A 12,476-nucleotide genomic window follows, 5' to 3' on the forward strand; every position below is an offset into this window, starting at 1 on the left:
CTTGGTGGGAAGGATGAGACTTGCAGCAAGAGGATGTGCTGAACATTTCCGTGCCCTTTTCACCCCAGAGCTTGTCACTGTGTGCACTGTCTTGTTAGAAGGAGTGGGGCAATAGGTCAGGTGAAACACAGGGCACAGCTGAAGTACCAACTCTGCCAACTGGTCGGATCAAGGCTGGAAAGGGCACTCCAAGCTCAAGAGGATTTGAAAACAGGGACAAAGGGCTCCTGGCCTGTCCCTCTGTGGAGCATCCCTGCTCCTCCAAAGTTAGGTGAGCTGTGGAAAAGGCAAAGAGAGGGCAGAGAGCTGCTCTCTGACTCATTCACAGAGTCTTAAGCCCCAGAGATTTGGCTCTCTCTTTCTCCATTCAGCCTAAGGAACTCCTCCAGCTCTTCCTGCGTCCAGTTAGGATCAACACACAGGCCTGTCTCCATTACTGCTTCAGAGCAAACTTCTGCTTAAATCCTTCACAGAAAACACCTACTCTGGAGATCATACAGCCTGTACTTGACATAAAACTCAAGCAGCAAATCAAAATGATAAAAAGATAATATCATGAGCACTGCACCTGTTTCCATGGCTATTTTTATTCTCATTCCAGTTGTCCATTTCTAAGACAGTTGCTCTGCAAACAAATCCGGTAATGTTTATTTACTTTTCTGTTCAGATGATATTTCCCGTTTCCACTCATTTTTTTTAATATACAAACACTAACAGGATCATCTTTACTATTAGACCTCCACGGATGATATTTCTGGAAGGAACAAAGGGCAGCAAGCCAGAAGAGGTCAGAGAAAGTACGATGACAGCAGCAGAAGGATGTGAGATACAGAAGAGCCCACGCTGTGGCCCTGCCAAAAACAAGAAGAACAAAAAAAACCAGACTCTGTTTTAAGGTGTCATTTGTGATGAATATGGCTATTTTGGTTGCCACTTTTTCCTTTCTTCCCTAATGAATGAGGTGTTCCTGGGGTACGACACCTTCTAACCCTTTTTGGCTGACAGAAACTGCATCCATTACTCTTATCATCCATTACTCTATGCTATAAAGTCTGTGAAACAGTTTAAGGGATGAAAAAGTTCCCATAAAGCTGTTTAATAATATTTTCTCTACAGGCTGGCACCGGGGGAAATTTTGGTCCTCTTGGAGCAGGCTTTGAAGGCTGCACATCCTGAGGGCTTCCCCAGGTGTGCCAACTACAGCTGTGCAGTGTTTGCTGCTGCCTCTTCTTTACTCATCAGTCAGCTGAGCAGCCAAATGCCACAGGAAGGAAACTCTGCTTGGTTAGCTTGCATTCAGGTCACTTGTTTCAGGAAAAAATTTGACTGAGGTTAGTAAAGGCACGTAAATGCATTTTTTGAAAGCACAAGGGAAAAGAATATAATGTAAACCCACTAAACTGGCACTCTGAATAAGTCTGGAGGAGATCCACAGATATTAAAATGAGATTTGAAATTGGGTAGTTTTTTACCAAATACAAGGCTCAAGAAGGGGAGAATCACATAGAACATTCATTTTATGGACATGATCCTATAATCTGTTCTGTACCTCTAATGCTGTGTACAGACCTTAGGAGGAGCCAGAAACAAAGGACTGCACCATCCCAGCCACCTGAAGAGCCACACTCAGAAGTATCACACTGAAGGTGAAGCTCTCTCTAGATATATATATGCATTTGTGTACATAAAAAGGCATGTGAGTGTGCTTAAATATGGCTTAGTTACATGGAAGTTAATTTGGAGAAAATTCCCTGTTAGGCCAAAGGTGTGTCACAACACACTTTGCCCCAAAGGTGTCTTCTCCAGTATTTCCTTCACCAAGCAATGTGTTTTGTGCCTGGCTGGCAGCTGGGATGGGAGTGAGATGCATCTCCAGACTCCTGAATCCTTGGCTCCCTGTTGGGAACGTCAAGGAGGGGGCCAGTCCATCCCAGCCTAAGAAAATGCAGGAGCATTAGTTGCAGTCAGCACCTGTTATAGTAACATAAAGTCAACCCACTTGAACATAATGTGACCTCAGGACTGAAGAGTTTAAAGCTTTCTGCCCTTTGCTGGGGCCATAACACGTTGTATCATCCTTGGATTTGTATAAATAACCACGTTATGAGTGAGCCACGTGCTCCACACTCAGATGTTTTAGCCATAGCCCAGCATCCATGGAGGTGTGCTCTGGGATTGACAAATTGGCACAAAACTGGCACATGCCCTTGGATTTTCTTAGCTGTCTAGCTGAATTGGAGCATTTTCACTGCTCTCTGAGAGGGTTCCGAGTTTTTCCAAAGCCTTTCTTTCATACTCTTGCTGTAGGTTTCCTACAAAATTCGTTGAAGTGCTGCTGCTCTCAATCGAAAACTTTAAGGTCTCTTTTACTACTGACCGAGTCCTTTCTTCTTTCTGATGCCCAACATTCCCAAAACCAGTTGGTCTTGGTGTCCTCAAACATCTGAGGGGCACACGAGGTTTTTACTGCTTGGGAGAAGCCCACATTCCTGGGAAGTCACCATCTCCTGGGCTGGAGCCCAAGATTTAGGAGAGGCACTAATCTCTCCAGTAGTTCCTTGTCAGGAGATTCTTCAGCTCTAGCTTGGACAATGGAAGCCTGAACCGTTTGGACACAACTCTGAGCCTGAATTAACCCACAGGCGAGAAAATTCATGAAGCTGGAATCCCCCATCGTGTCTGGAGTGCCGTCCTTGGGGAAAGCGGCTCCGAGTGCTGCAGGCTCACAATTCCAGCATCGCCACCTCTGGTGATCCTGGCGCTCTCTGGTGGAGAGAATAGAATCGGTGAAAATAAAGGGGAAAGAAAGGGGAAAAAAAGAAAACAAACAAGAAAAAAAAAACTTGTCTGTCGTGGTTTAGTTTGTAAAAGCTCGCGCATTTTACTGAAGTTTGGTAAATATATTTATATATTTTTGAAGAGTCAACGTCATAATAAAAAATAACAGCCACAAAAATAATTTTCCTTCTTCCATTGCAGTGTTAGATACAACTAGTAAAAGAAATGCAATTGTCAGCAATTCCAGACAAAATGTCTGTTGTTTGCCTTTGTTCCTTTTGCAAAATCGTGATCACTTAGGAATAGGTTAATTACCAGGTATTGAATCATGGAATCACTGAATGGTTTGGGTTGGAAGGGACTTTAAAGATCATCCAGTTCCAACCCCCCTGCCATGGGTAGGAAACCTTTCACTAGACCAGGTTGCTCCAAGCCCCATCTAACCTGACCTTGAGCACTTCCAGGGATGGGGCAGCCACAGCTTCTCTGGACAACCCATTCCAGGGACCTCACCACCCTCATAGTAAAGAATTTCTTCTTAATATCTAATCTAAACCTTCTCTCTTTCAGTTTGAATTCAGATCTGGAGAGAGGGAAAAGTATGATCCTACAAGGAAAAGCAAAATTGTTATAATATGACAAAATTATGACACTTATAAATGACATTTATAAAATTAATGGGTGGGATATTGATGTGCTGCAACAAATACAAACACCATGGTGCCAATTATTTGTCTGTTTTCTCATGTTCTTTTTCCTTGTGTTCTGGTTTTGGGGTTAAACCACGACCTCTTGATAGGTTGTATTTCTGGTGGATGAATGTCTTCAAAAGAAAGTAAAGTATCCAAGGTGTACCAGCTTGGTTCTGATAGAATTTAAACATGGCTTTGCAGCTTTGCTTTATGTCTAAATACATAATTCAAAATTATGATTGGTAAAAACAGAACATTGTGACCCATTTGCTTTGAAGCTTAGGCAGTTTGTCAACAGTTATATTCATGGGGCATGGCTGTTTTTCCAAGACATTTTTAGGACCAGGACTGTATATTAATGCCACTTATAATAACAAAGCCATAAAAGCAATTTTCTGATCTAATGAAAAGCTCAGCTCCTGGCAGCAGGTCCTCTTAAGCAATTAAGAGATGTAGGCATTTGGGCAAAGAAGAACTGAATGACCTAATTGAGCTGAAGTTTTTCTGCTGTGAGGTCATGGTGGACAGGCCACTTCTTCTTTGGTCTTTGGATGGATCAGGTGTCTCCTGATTTTGGAAAAGAACTGAAAGTAAGAGAAGTCAACCTGGAGGTCTAATGATGTCATCATCTCTGAGCTCTTTGTGTATGGAGCAAGAAAGACTCCTACATTAAGAAAATTATGTTCTCTGGAACGCAGGAGTTGAGGGGGTTATTCCAGATCAAAAACCAGTCTCCTTGCCCCCATGCCAGCTCCTAGTTATGAAAGCTTGCTTGGTGCCAGGCTGCTGACCATCTTCCAAGGAGGCTCCTCTGGGCATCCCACATCACCCTTGCTCCATGTCTTTGCACACCCATCATTCTCCTTCTCAGACAGCTGTCACAAAGCCTCAAAAGTATTGACTCCAAAGAGATGAGATGTGTCACACGTGCTGAATCTCACCTAGAAAGGGGCTACAGAAAACAGACTGCACATAAGGACAGGACCATCTTCTGGCTTTGGGATTGTGCCTCTCCTTGCCCTCCTGAGCAAGCTTGCCACAGGCAGCAGGTGGAAGGACATACCTGTTTACCTGTCTCTGGCACAGCAGTAAAAGAGTCCTGGAACACTGGATAGAGCTCTGCTGGCCAAAGTACAGTTTTGCCAGACAAAGCATATCTCACACTATTATACTGCCCTACAAAGCACTCGTTTCAGACTTCGTGTTAGACTGCATGTGTGGCCTCTTAGGAACCTTCTCTTTCTTTCATGTGTAGAAAATATACTCTGGAGCTCAGAGGCAGAGAATCAGTGGGAAAGGTTTGGGTAGATTTTATCTCTGTGCATTGTAATAGTGTAAGTGATCATTCAAGTGCAGTGATTGAAGCTACTCCATAATATTTTTTTTTTGCCATTGTTCTGCTCACAGCTTTAAAAATGAAACCGATTAAAGCAGCTGTGGTTTCATCCTGTTCCCTTCCCTTACATCTGTCACATGGGACTCAGGGTGATCTCAGATTCCAGGTGGTAGGTTTGAGTGTACGCCCTGCTGTGTCCCACCCTGTCACACACATTTACCTCTGTCGAGTCCCAGCCACCATTCCACCCACCTGCAACAAAGCTGAAAGTTCACACCAACAGTCAAGGTCCTAAAATTCTGCCTGCCTTCTGTCTGCAGGGTGAAAAAGAGCACCTAGAACAGCTGCAGACCCTGGCAGCCCCAGTGAACGAGTGAGATGTTTCATCTCTTTGTTGCTCGTGTGCCTCAGGCAGCTCTACCAGCAGAACATTCTAGAACTACTCTGACATCACTTTAGGTCAGAGGAAGCTCCAGGTCTGCAGTTTTCTTCTTGCCTTTCCAAAACAGAGTGAAACAGTTCACAAAACTCGTACTTCAAAGGACCAAAACAGGACATGTGAGGCAACCACAATGAATTATGCGTTTATAGCTCTCTTGTTCCACAACCCTTATAAAATGAACTCTATATCAATCTCCCTCATTTTACATTTCTGACAGATATCTATATGTCTAGATATATATCTAGATATAGATATAGATATAGTTATAGATATAGATATAGATATATAGATATATAGATATAAAACTTGCTAATTAAAAGGAAATCTGGGATTTGGGAAACACAGAAGTTTTTTAATAAAAATATAGCACCTAGCAGAGCCTAAGAGCAAGTCAGACTCACAGCTCCCAGCTTCAGAGTACACAGAATTATGAAAAACTAATTACTTTTACTAATCACATCCCCAGAGCTAGGTTTTGATGGGTGAGATCCTGAATGTTCAGAGAGGGCTATTCCAAGTTCACAAGGTTCATGAAAAAGGAAAATAACTAAATATTAGCTACTACATGTTTTTGGTATCCTTCAAAAGTAAAAATGTTAAGTATTTCTAGTGACAAGACAGTTGATAGAGTTCTGTGAAGGAAAAATGTTCCTGACATCTCAGTGTTATCTTTTAGTCTTTCTTGCCATTTCACATTCACTAATTAGACTCACAAAACTCCTGCCAATTAGAGAAAACTGTCTGTGTGACAAATGTGGGGAATTGAAACACGGGACAAGCTAAGGGCGGGTTTGTCTGCCACGATGCAGTGCTGTATCAGAAAACCCTAAGGAGAAAAGCTGGTACAGCAAAGATACTGGTCTGGATCTTAAAATTAGCCCAGCTAATCAGTCTGGTCTCTCAGCAGGGTCTGTTAATCTACGTACAGAGCTGTGCTGAAATGGCAAGATGCCTCTGGTTGTTCCAGTTTGCTCCCTGGTATCATGCAGGTGCACTCTGAATTACCTGCCTGGTGTCTGGTCAGTGAGTGGAGCGTGGGCTTTCCTTGTGTCCCAAGCAAATACTCTGACTCCTAAGTAGCCCGTTCTTCTTATATCCCTGCAGTAAACCAACTGCAGCAGATAAAACCATGTTCTGGCCCTGTTAATCTTATAGATGCAAATGTGGACAATGTATTTATAACACAAAATTATCAAATTGCTTCTCAGGCAGCAACTTGATCCTCCTCCCAGAGGCTGAGCCCTCTTATTCTAAAATACTGTATTAAATGTTGGTGTTATGGCCCTCCAAGAATCCCAGGCTCCAGAGATCAGGGTAAGAGTATGGAGCAAAGATGTACCCTTGAAAAAGGAGGATCAGATCAGGGAATACTTAAGCAAATGGGATATATGTAAGTCCACTGGCCCTGATGGGATGCACCCACAAGTGCTGAGGGAGATGGAAGATCTCATCACAAGGCCACTCTCCATCATCTTTAAATGATCATGGTAACTGGGGAAGTGCCCAAGGACTGGAGGAAAGCAAACACCACTCCTAACTCCAAGAAAGGAAGAATGGAGGATGCCAGGAGACAGCCTTGCCTTGACCCCTGAGAAGGTGATGGAGCAGCTAAGCCCGGACACTATTCCACACCTTTGAGGAACAAGGTGATCAGTCACAATCAGGAGGGTTTCACCAAAGGCAATATAAACTTATACAATGAAATTACTGGTTTGGTCGACAAGGGGAGAGCAGTGGACATTGTCTGCTGAGACTTTTGACACTGTCTGCCATCAGATCCTCATGGAGAAGCTGATGAAATATGGGCTGGATGAACAGACAGTGAGGTGGATTGAAAACTGGCTGAGCGGCTGGACCCAGAGGGTGATGATCAATGGCACAAAGACTGATAGAGGCCTGTAACTAGTGCTGACCCCAGGGGCCAATACTGGGTTCAATCCTGTTCAACAGCTTCGTTAATGATCTGGATGGTGGGGCAGAGTGTACCTTTGGCAAATTTCCTGGTGACACAAAACTGGGAGGCATGGCTGGCACAGCAAGGAGTTGTTGTGCCATCCAGAGGGACGTGGACAGGCTGGAGAAATGGGCTGACAGTACCTTGCAAAGTTCAGCAAGGGGACCCATGAAGTCCTGCACCCAGGGAGGAACAACTCCAGCCACCAGCACACACTGGGGGCCAGCTGGCTGGGAAGCAGCTTTGTGGAAAGGACCTGTGGGTCCTGGTCAACTGCAAATTTGATATGAGCCAACAAATATCCTTCCAGCAAAGAAGGCTAATGGCATCCTAGACTGTATTAGGAGGAGTGCTGCCAGCAGGCTGAGGGGAGTAAATCCTTCCCCTCTACTCAACAGGGGTGAGACCACACCTGAAATGCTGTGTCTCCTCTGAAGAGAGTCCAGTGAAACACCACTAAGATGATGCTGGAGCATCTCTCATATGAGGAAAGGCTGAGGGAACAGGGGTGGGGGGGGAAAGAGAGGATTTTATCAGTGTATATAAATGTCTGAAGGGATGGTGAAAAGAGGACAGAGTCAGGCTCTTTTCAGTGGTGCCCAAGTGACAGAACAAGACGCAATGGGCATGAACTGAAACTCAGGAGGTTCCCTCTGGACATAAGGAGAAACACCTTTTCACTTGTGAGGGTGACCAAGCACTGGAACAAGTTGTTCAGAGAAGTTGTAGAGTCCAGGGAGATATTCAAGAGCCATCAATCTGGCCATGGTCCTGGACAATGGGCTCTGGGTGGCCCTGATTGGAAGGGGGGTCTGGACCTCCAGAGGTCCCTTCCATCCACAACCATTCCATGATTCTGCCATGCACTCGCCTCCCTTTTTTTCTTACCTTTGCTTCTAACCATGAATGTGCTCGAAAATGTCCAGCAAACAAGCATTTGCTGTCTGGTCTGTGAGCCCACATGGCCTCTGCACCTCATCACCTGCACCTGCACAGCTCCCACAGCAGAGCCAGCACTGTGGGGTTGGTAATTCCCCTCTGTGATCCACGGCACACACTCCAGGGGGCTGGAATTCCAGTTTCCAGCAACAAAAATATCTTTCTGCCCTTAAAAAGGCCAAAGCCCAAGCAGAGCAAGAACTTACAATGACACTTCACTACAGCCTCGATGACAGGTTGTTTTAGCACATGGATTGGGAAAAAAATTCAGGTGAGGTTCTTTGGATGGGAGCTCCCAGGGATAAACACAGACAGAGCAGGCAAAAAAAGGCAGTACAAAAATGAGGACACAAACAGTGATAAGCTGATAAGGCAGCACTCTGAAAACCAAACAGGAACTTACTGAAAATGAACGTGGCAAAAATAAATAATTCTGGAACTTTTATTTACTATCAAAACACAATTTCCTCCCCTTTATCGCAAACCTCCTACTGATAACAACAGTCATTCAGCACAGTCTGCAGAAAGTGCTTAGTCCTGAATTGATGTTCCAGGCTGCAGATCACAATGAAACACGGAACTGGGTTTTTCCTCCTTCCAGTGAGTTTGACATCCTGAGCAGAGGAGATGAAGAGGCACTGGGAGGAAAAGGGAAGCTCATGATCACCCTTCCATAGGAAGCAGAGGGGAAAAATAAATGTCCTGTAATCTCCTTGGCTGTTCCCTCAGCCTGTGAAGGCTGATCCCAGACTCCCAAGTGTTACCCTGACGTGTAAAGGGGTGCCTTCCTGGAAAGCTTGCTTGGTACTGAGGGGAAGTGTGGCAATTCCATACACTGGGATTCATAATTTTGCCACAAACCAGCTGAGTAAACCTCAGCCTCCTGAACACAAAGTTTATATGATCTTCCTTTTTGGGGGAGGGAGCCAGGCCCATCTGTAGCCAACCCACGGTGCCCTCAAGTGACATTAGAAGGGTTATTTATGTGTGCAAAGACGCGCAGGGCTCTTCACGTGGCTTTTCATTTGCAGTTGTTGCTTAGCGTGCAAACAGCATCACTTGGTAGGAAAGGGGAAACCTTTTGCTGCAAGAAAAACAACAAAAATTATTATTTTTGGCACCTGTGTCTTCACTCTCCCTACTGAAACTCCCCCTTTTAACCCATCCTTGGGAGCGCTCTTTTTGTCCCGTTCTGCCCGGGGTTTTGGTGAGAAGCACCGGCTCAGGGAACATCAGCCCCTGCCCCCTGCCCACCCCGAGCCCCTCTCACACCCAGGGCACCAGGAGCCCACCCAGAGCCCCTCTATCCCCCAGGGCACCAGGAGTCCACTCAGAGCCCCTCTATCCCCCAGAGCACTCCGAGGGCACGAGGCATCCATCCCGAACCCTGCTCATACCCAAGGCACCAGAGATCCACCCCGAACCCCTCTTACACCTGGGGTACCCGGCACCCACCACGGAGCCTCTCTACCCCCCTCTACCTCCGGGCACCAGGCATCCACCCCGAACCCCTCTTATGCCCGCATCATCAGGCGCCCACCCCGAGTCCCTCTACCTCCGGGGCATCAGGAGCCCACTCCAAGACCCTCTAACCCCCGGGGGCACTGGGAGCCCACTCCAAACCCCTCTACCCCCCTCTACCTCCGGCCACCCGATATCCAGCCCGAGCCCCTCTTCACTCGGGATACCAGGCGCCCACCACGAACCCCTCTACCCCCCTGTATCTCCGGGAACCAGGTCCACGAACCCCTCTAACACCCTGGGTACCAGGAGCCCGCCCCAACACCCTTTTACCCCCGGGGGCACCGGGCGCCTACCACGAGCCCCTCTACCCCCCTCTACCCGCGGGGGCACCAGACACCCATCACCGCAACCCCATCACCCTCCCCGCAGGCACCGCCTGCGCCGCTCGGGGCCATCCCCAGAGCCGTCTCCGTGCCCGTGCCCGTGTCCGGGCTCCCCCCGCACCGCCCCGGGGCGGGGACTGCGCCGTGGGCGGGCGGGGCAGGCGGCGCGTCCCGGGGCATCCGATCCGCTCCGATCCGCCGGTCCCTGCGCCGCCCGCGGGTCGAGCCCAGCGCGGGGCTGCGGCCGCCGCCGAGCGCTCCCGCGGAGAGAGGGCTCCGGAGCCGCGGCCCCCATTATGCTCAGCCATGGCGTGGCTGCCGGGCGGGCTGGCCGAGCTGCGCTGGGGCGCGCTGGTCGCCCTGTTCGTGGCGGCGCTGGCCACGCTGGCCGTGTACCTGGTGCAGTACGCGCTGCTGGCGCTGCGGCGCCGCCGCCGCCCGCCGCCGCCTCCTCTCCCGGCTCCCGCCGCTCCCGGCCCGCGGGACGAGCTGCTGGACGAGGGCGGCTCGGTGCTGGCCTGGGCGCTGTCGCGGGGCAGCTGGAGGCGGCAGTGGCGGCGGGCCTGGGTGGCCGCGCTGCGGGCCGAGGCGGCGGAGCGGGCGGTGAGTGCCGGGGATGCAGGTGAGGGAGGGATGGGAGAGGGGGGGGATGCCCGGCCGGGATGCTCCGGGCGGCGCCCCGCGCTCGCCGGGATGGGGGGACGCGGCTCCGGGCTGTCCCCGCTCCTAGGGACGCTGCGATTTGCTCCGGGGATAAACCGGGGTGCTGCCGGCGTGTTCCTGCCCCTCCGTGTGTTTGTGTATTTACACGTGTGCGTTCGGTGGCTGCTCGGCAGGGGTTTGCAGGAAGGAGCCGGGCAGAGGCACGGGATGGGCGCACGCGTGGGAGCTGGGAAGGATGGGGGAGAAAGGGAAGCCGCGACCCCCGCAGCCCCTGGCAGGGGTTCGCACCGCCGATAACATTGTTCGGGCGTGGGGAGGAGGAAACAATGGAAACTTCCTGGCCTGGGCCTGCGGCCCGTCCTTCGGCAAATAATTCCCAGAGCTGGGCTTCCCCCGTGTTGCCTGAGGCCCTGCTGAACCCGTGTGTGTGTGTGTGTAGTGTAACTCCAAAGGCTGGCGTCCCTCAGACCCGCTGGGTTGGTGGGATGCTCAGGGTTTGGTCAGTTTGCTTTTAACCTGAGTCGGGGAGGATGCACGAAACGTGGCAATCTTTCCCATCCCAACCTGCCTTTCCCGCAAAGAGCACAGCATGGGATCCTGATCCCTGGTGTGTAATGGTATGCCCGGGTCTAAGAGGTGAGGAGCTTAGGCGAGGTTGTGGCAACCTGATTTCCTTGTCCTGAGGACTGAACCCTTGTCATGTCAGTGGAAAACGCTGGGGCTAAACTATCTAGGAAGTGGCGTGTCCCCAGGTCTCCAAATTTCCTTGCATCCGTCTCCCTGGGGGAGACTTCTTAGACCTAGGAGGTTCCGTTCTGCTTGCATGCCAGGGAGCAGGCTGGGGAAGAAGGAAGAGTGGGGCAACATGTGTGTATTAAAGATAAGGAATGTAAATTTAACACTTTCCAAATACCACTGTGAGTTAGGGCAGCGGGAGCAAAATACTTCGTCCGCCCTTTCAAATTGCACGAGGAGAAAAGCACGGGCTGTGCTGAGAAATGAAGGTTTGCCCTGCACTCGTGGAAGAGAAGAGCCCAGAGAACTCGGGCACAGGTGCTGGGAACTGAAAGCGAACCGGGCACAAGTGGCAGCTTCCCGTCCCTGCGCAGAGACCGAAGCCGCTGTGACAGGGACGCGCACACCCTCCCTGCCTGGGGGAGCAGCTGGAGCGCCGCGTTCCCCGCCTGGCACTGCAGCGTGGCCGTGCTCCCGCTGTCAGGCTCCCAAAACAATGTCAGCGGCGCGCAGCTTAATGAAATTCCTGCGTGCAAAACAAGGCCGGGCGACGAGGGGAGCGGGGCTGGCGGCCCGGTGCGGGGAGCAGGTGGGGAATGCAGCGCTGATGCTTCTGAAAGTATGACCTCACTTGCCAAAACGCTGCCTTCCCCTCGCTGCCTGTGTGGAGGCTGGGTGGCTGTCGGCACTGCCTGCCGTCACAGACAGGGAGGACTGGGGAGGGGAAGCCTTCTTTCCTCACCTCTGCCAGATGATATTTGGGGTTTCTTAGTTTTGGCACACATAGCCTAGTGCAGCCGTATTATTAGGCCAAAGCAAACAGGCCTTTTCAAACTGCAGCACTGATAAATCCTTACTCAAGAGGAGCAGTTTCACTGAACTCGGTTGCTTTGCTCTGCACTGTGCTGTTGTGCACCTTGGTTTTTCTACTGCAGAGAAAGATGAGTTATGATTAGGCCCATTGTTATGTCCTAAGTATATGTTTTCAGGCTCTGCCCTATATTATGTAGTGAGGTGTCATGCAATTAATACGTAGAAGTTTTGACATACATTTGCAATTCCAGGAACTTGACTGGCAGTGCATTTTTTA

At 49.5% G+C, this 12,476-nt stretch overlaps 1 protein-coding gene across 2 annotated transcripts in view; it reads left to right on the forward strand.

The window, feature by feature from the left end:
- The first annotated feature begins 10,219 nt into the window (after positions 1 to 10,219).
- The window catches only part of C2CD2 (C2 calcium dependent domain containing 2), a 34,054-nt gene continuing 31,797 nt past the window's right edge, over positions 10,220 to 12,476 (forward strand). Inside the window, exon 1 of one of the 2 annotated variants that reach the window (XM_027689183.1) lies at positions 10,220 to 10,591. In XM_027689183.1, the coding sequence (XP_027544984.1) occupies positions 10,295 to 10,591 (297 nt within the window). In that variant the 5' untranslated portion in view covers positions 10,220 to 10,294. The remainder of the gene's footprint in view (positions 10,592 to 12,476) is intronic. The other variant, XM_027689182.1, reaches the window with a different exon arrangement.

The sequence above is a fragment of the Neopelma chrysocephalum genome, unplaced genomic scaffold (genome assembly GCF_003984885.1).
Source record: "Neopelma chrysocephalum unplaced genomic scaffold, ASM398488v2 Primary Assembly neopelma1_76, whole genome shotgun sequence".
NCBI classification, from domain to species: domain Eukaryota; kingdom Metazoa; phylum Chordata; class Aves; order Passeriformes; family Pipridae; genus Neopelma; species Neopelma chrysocephalum.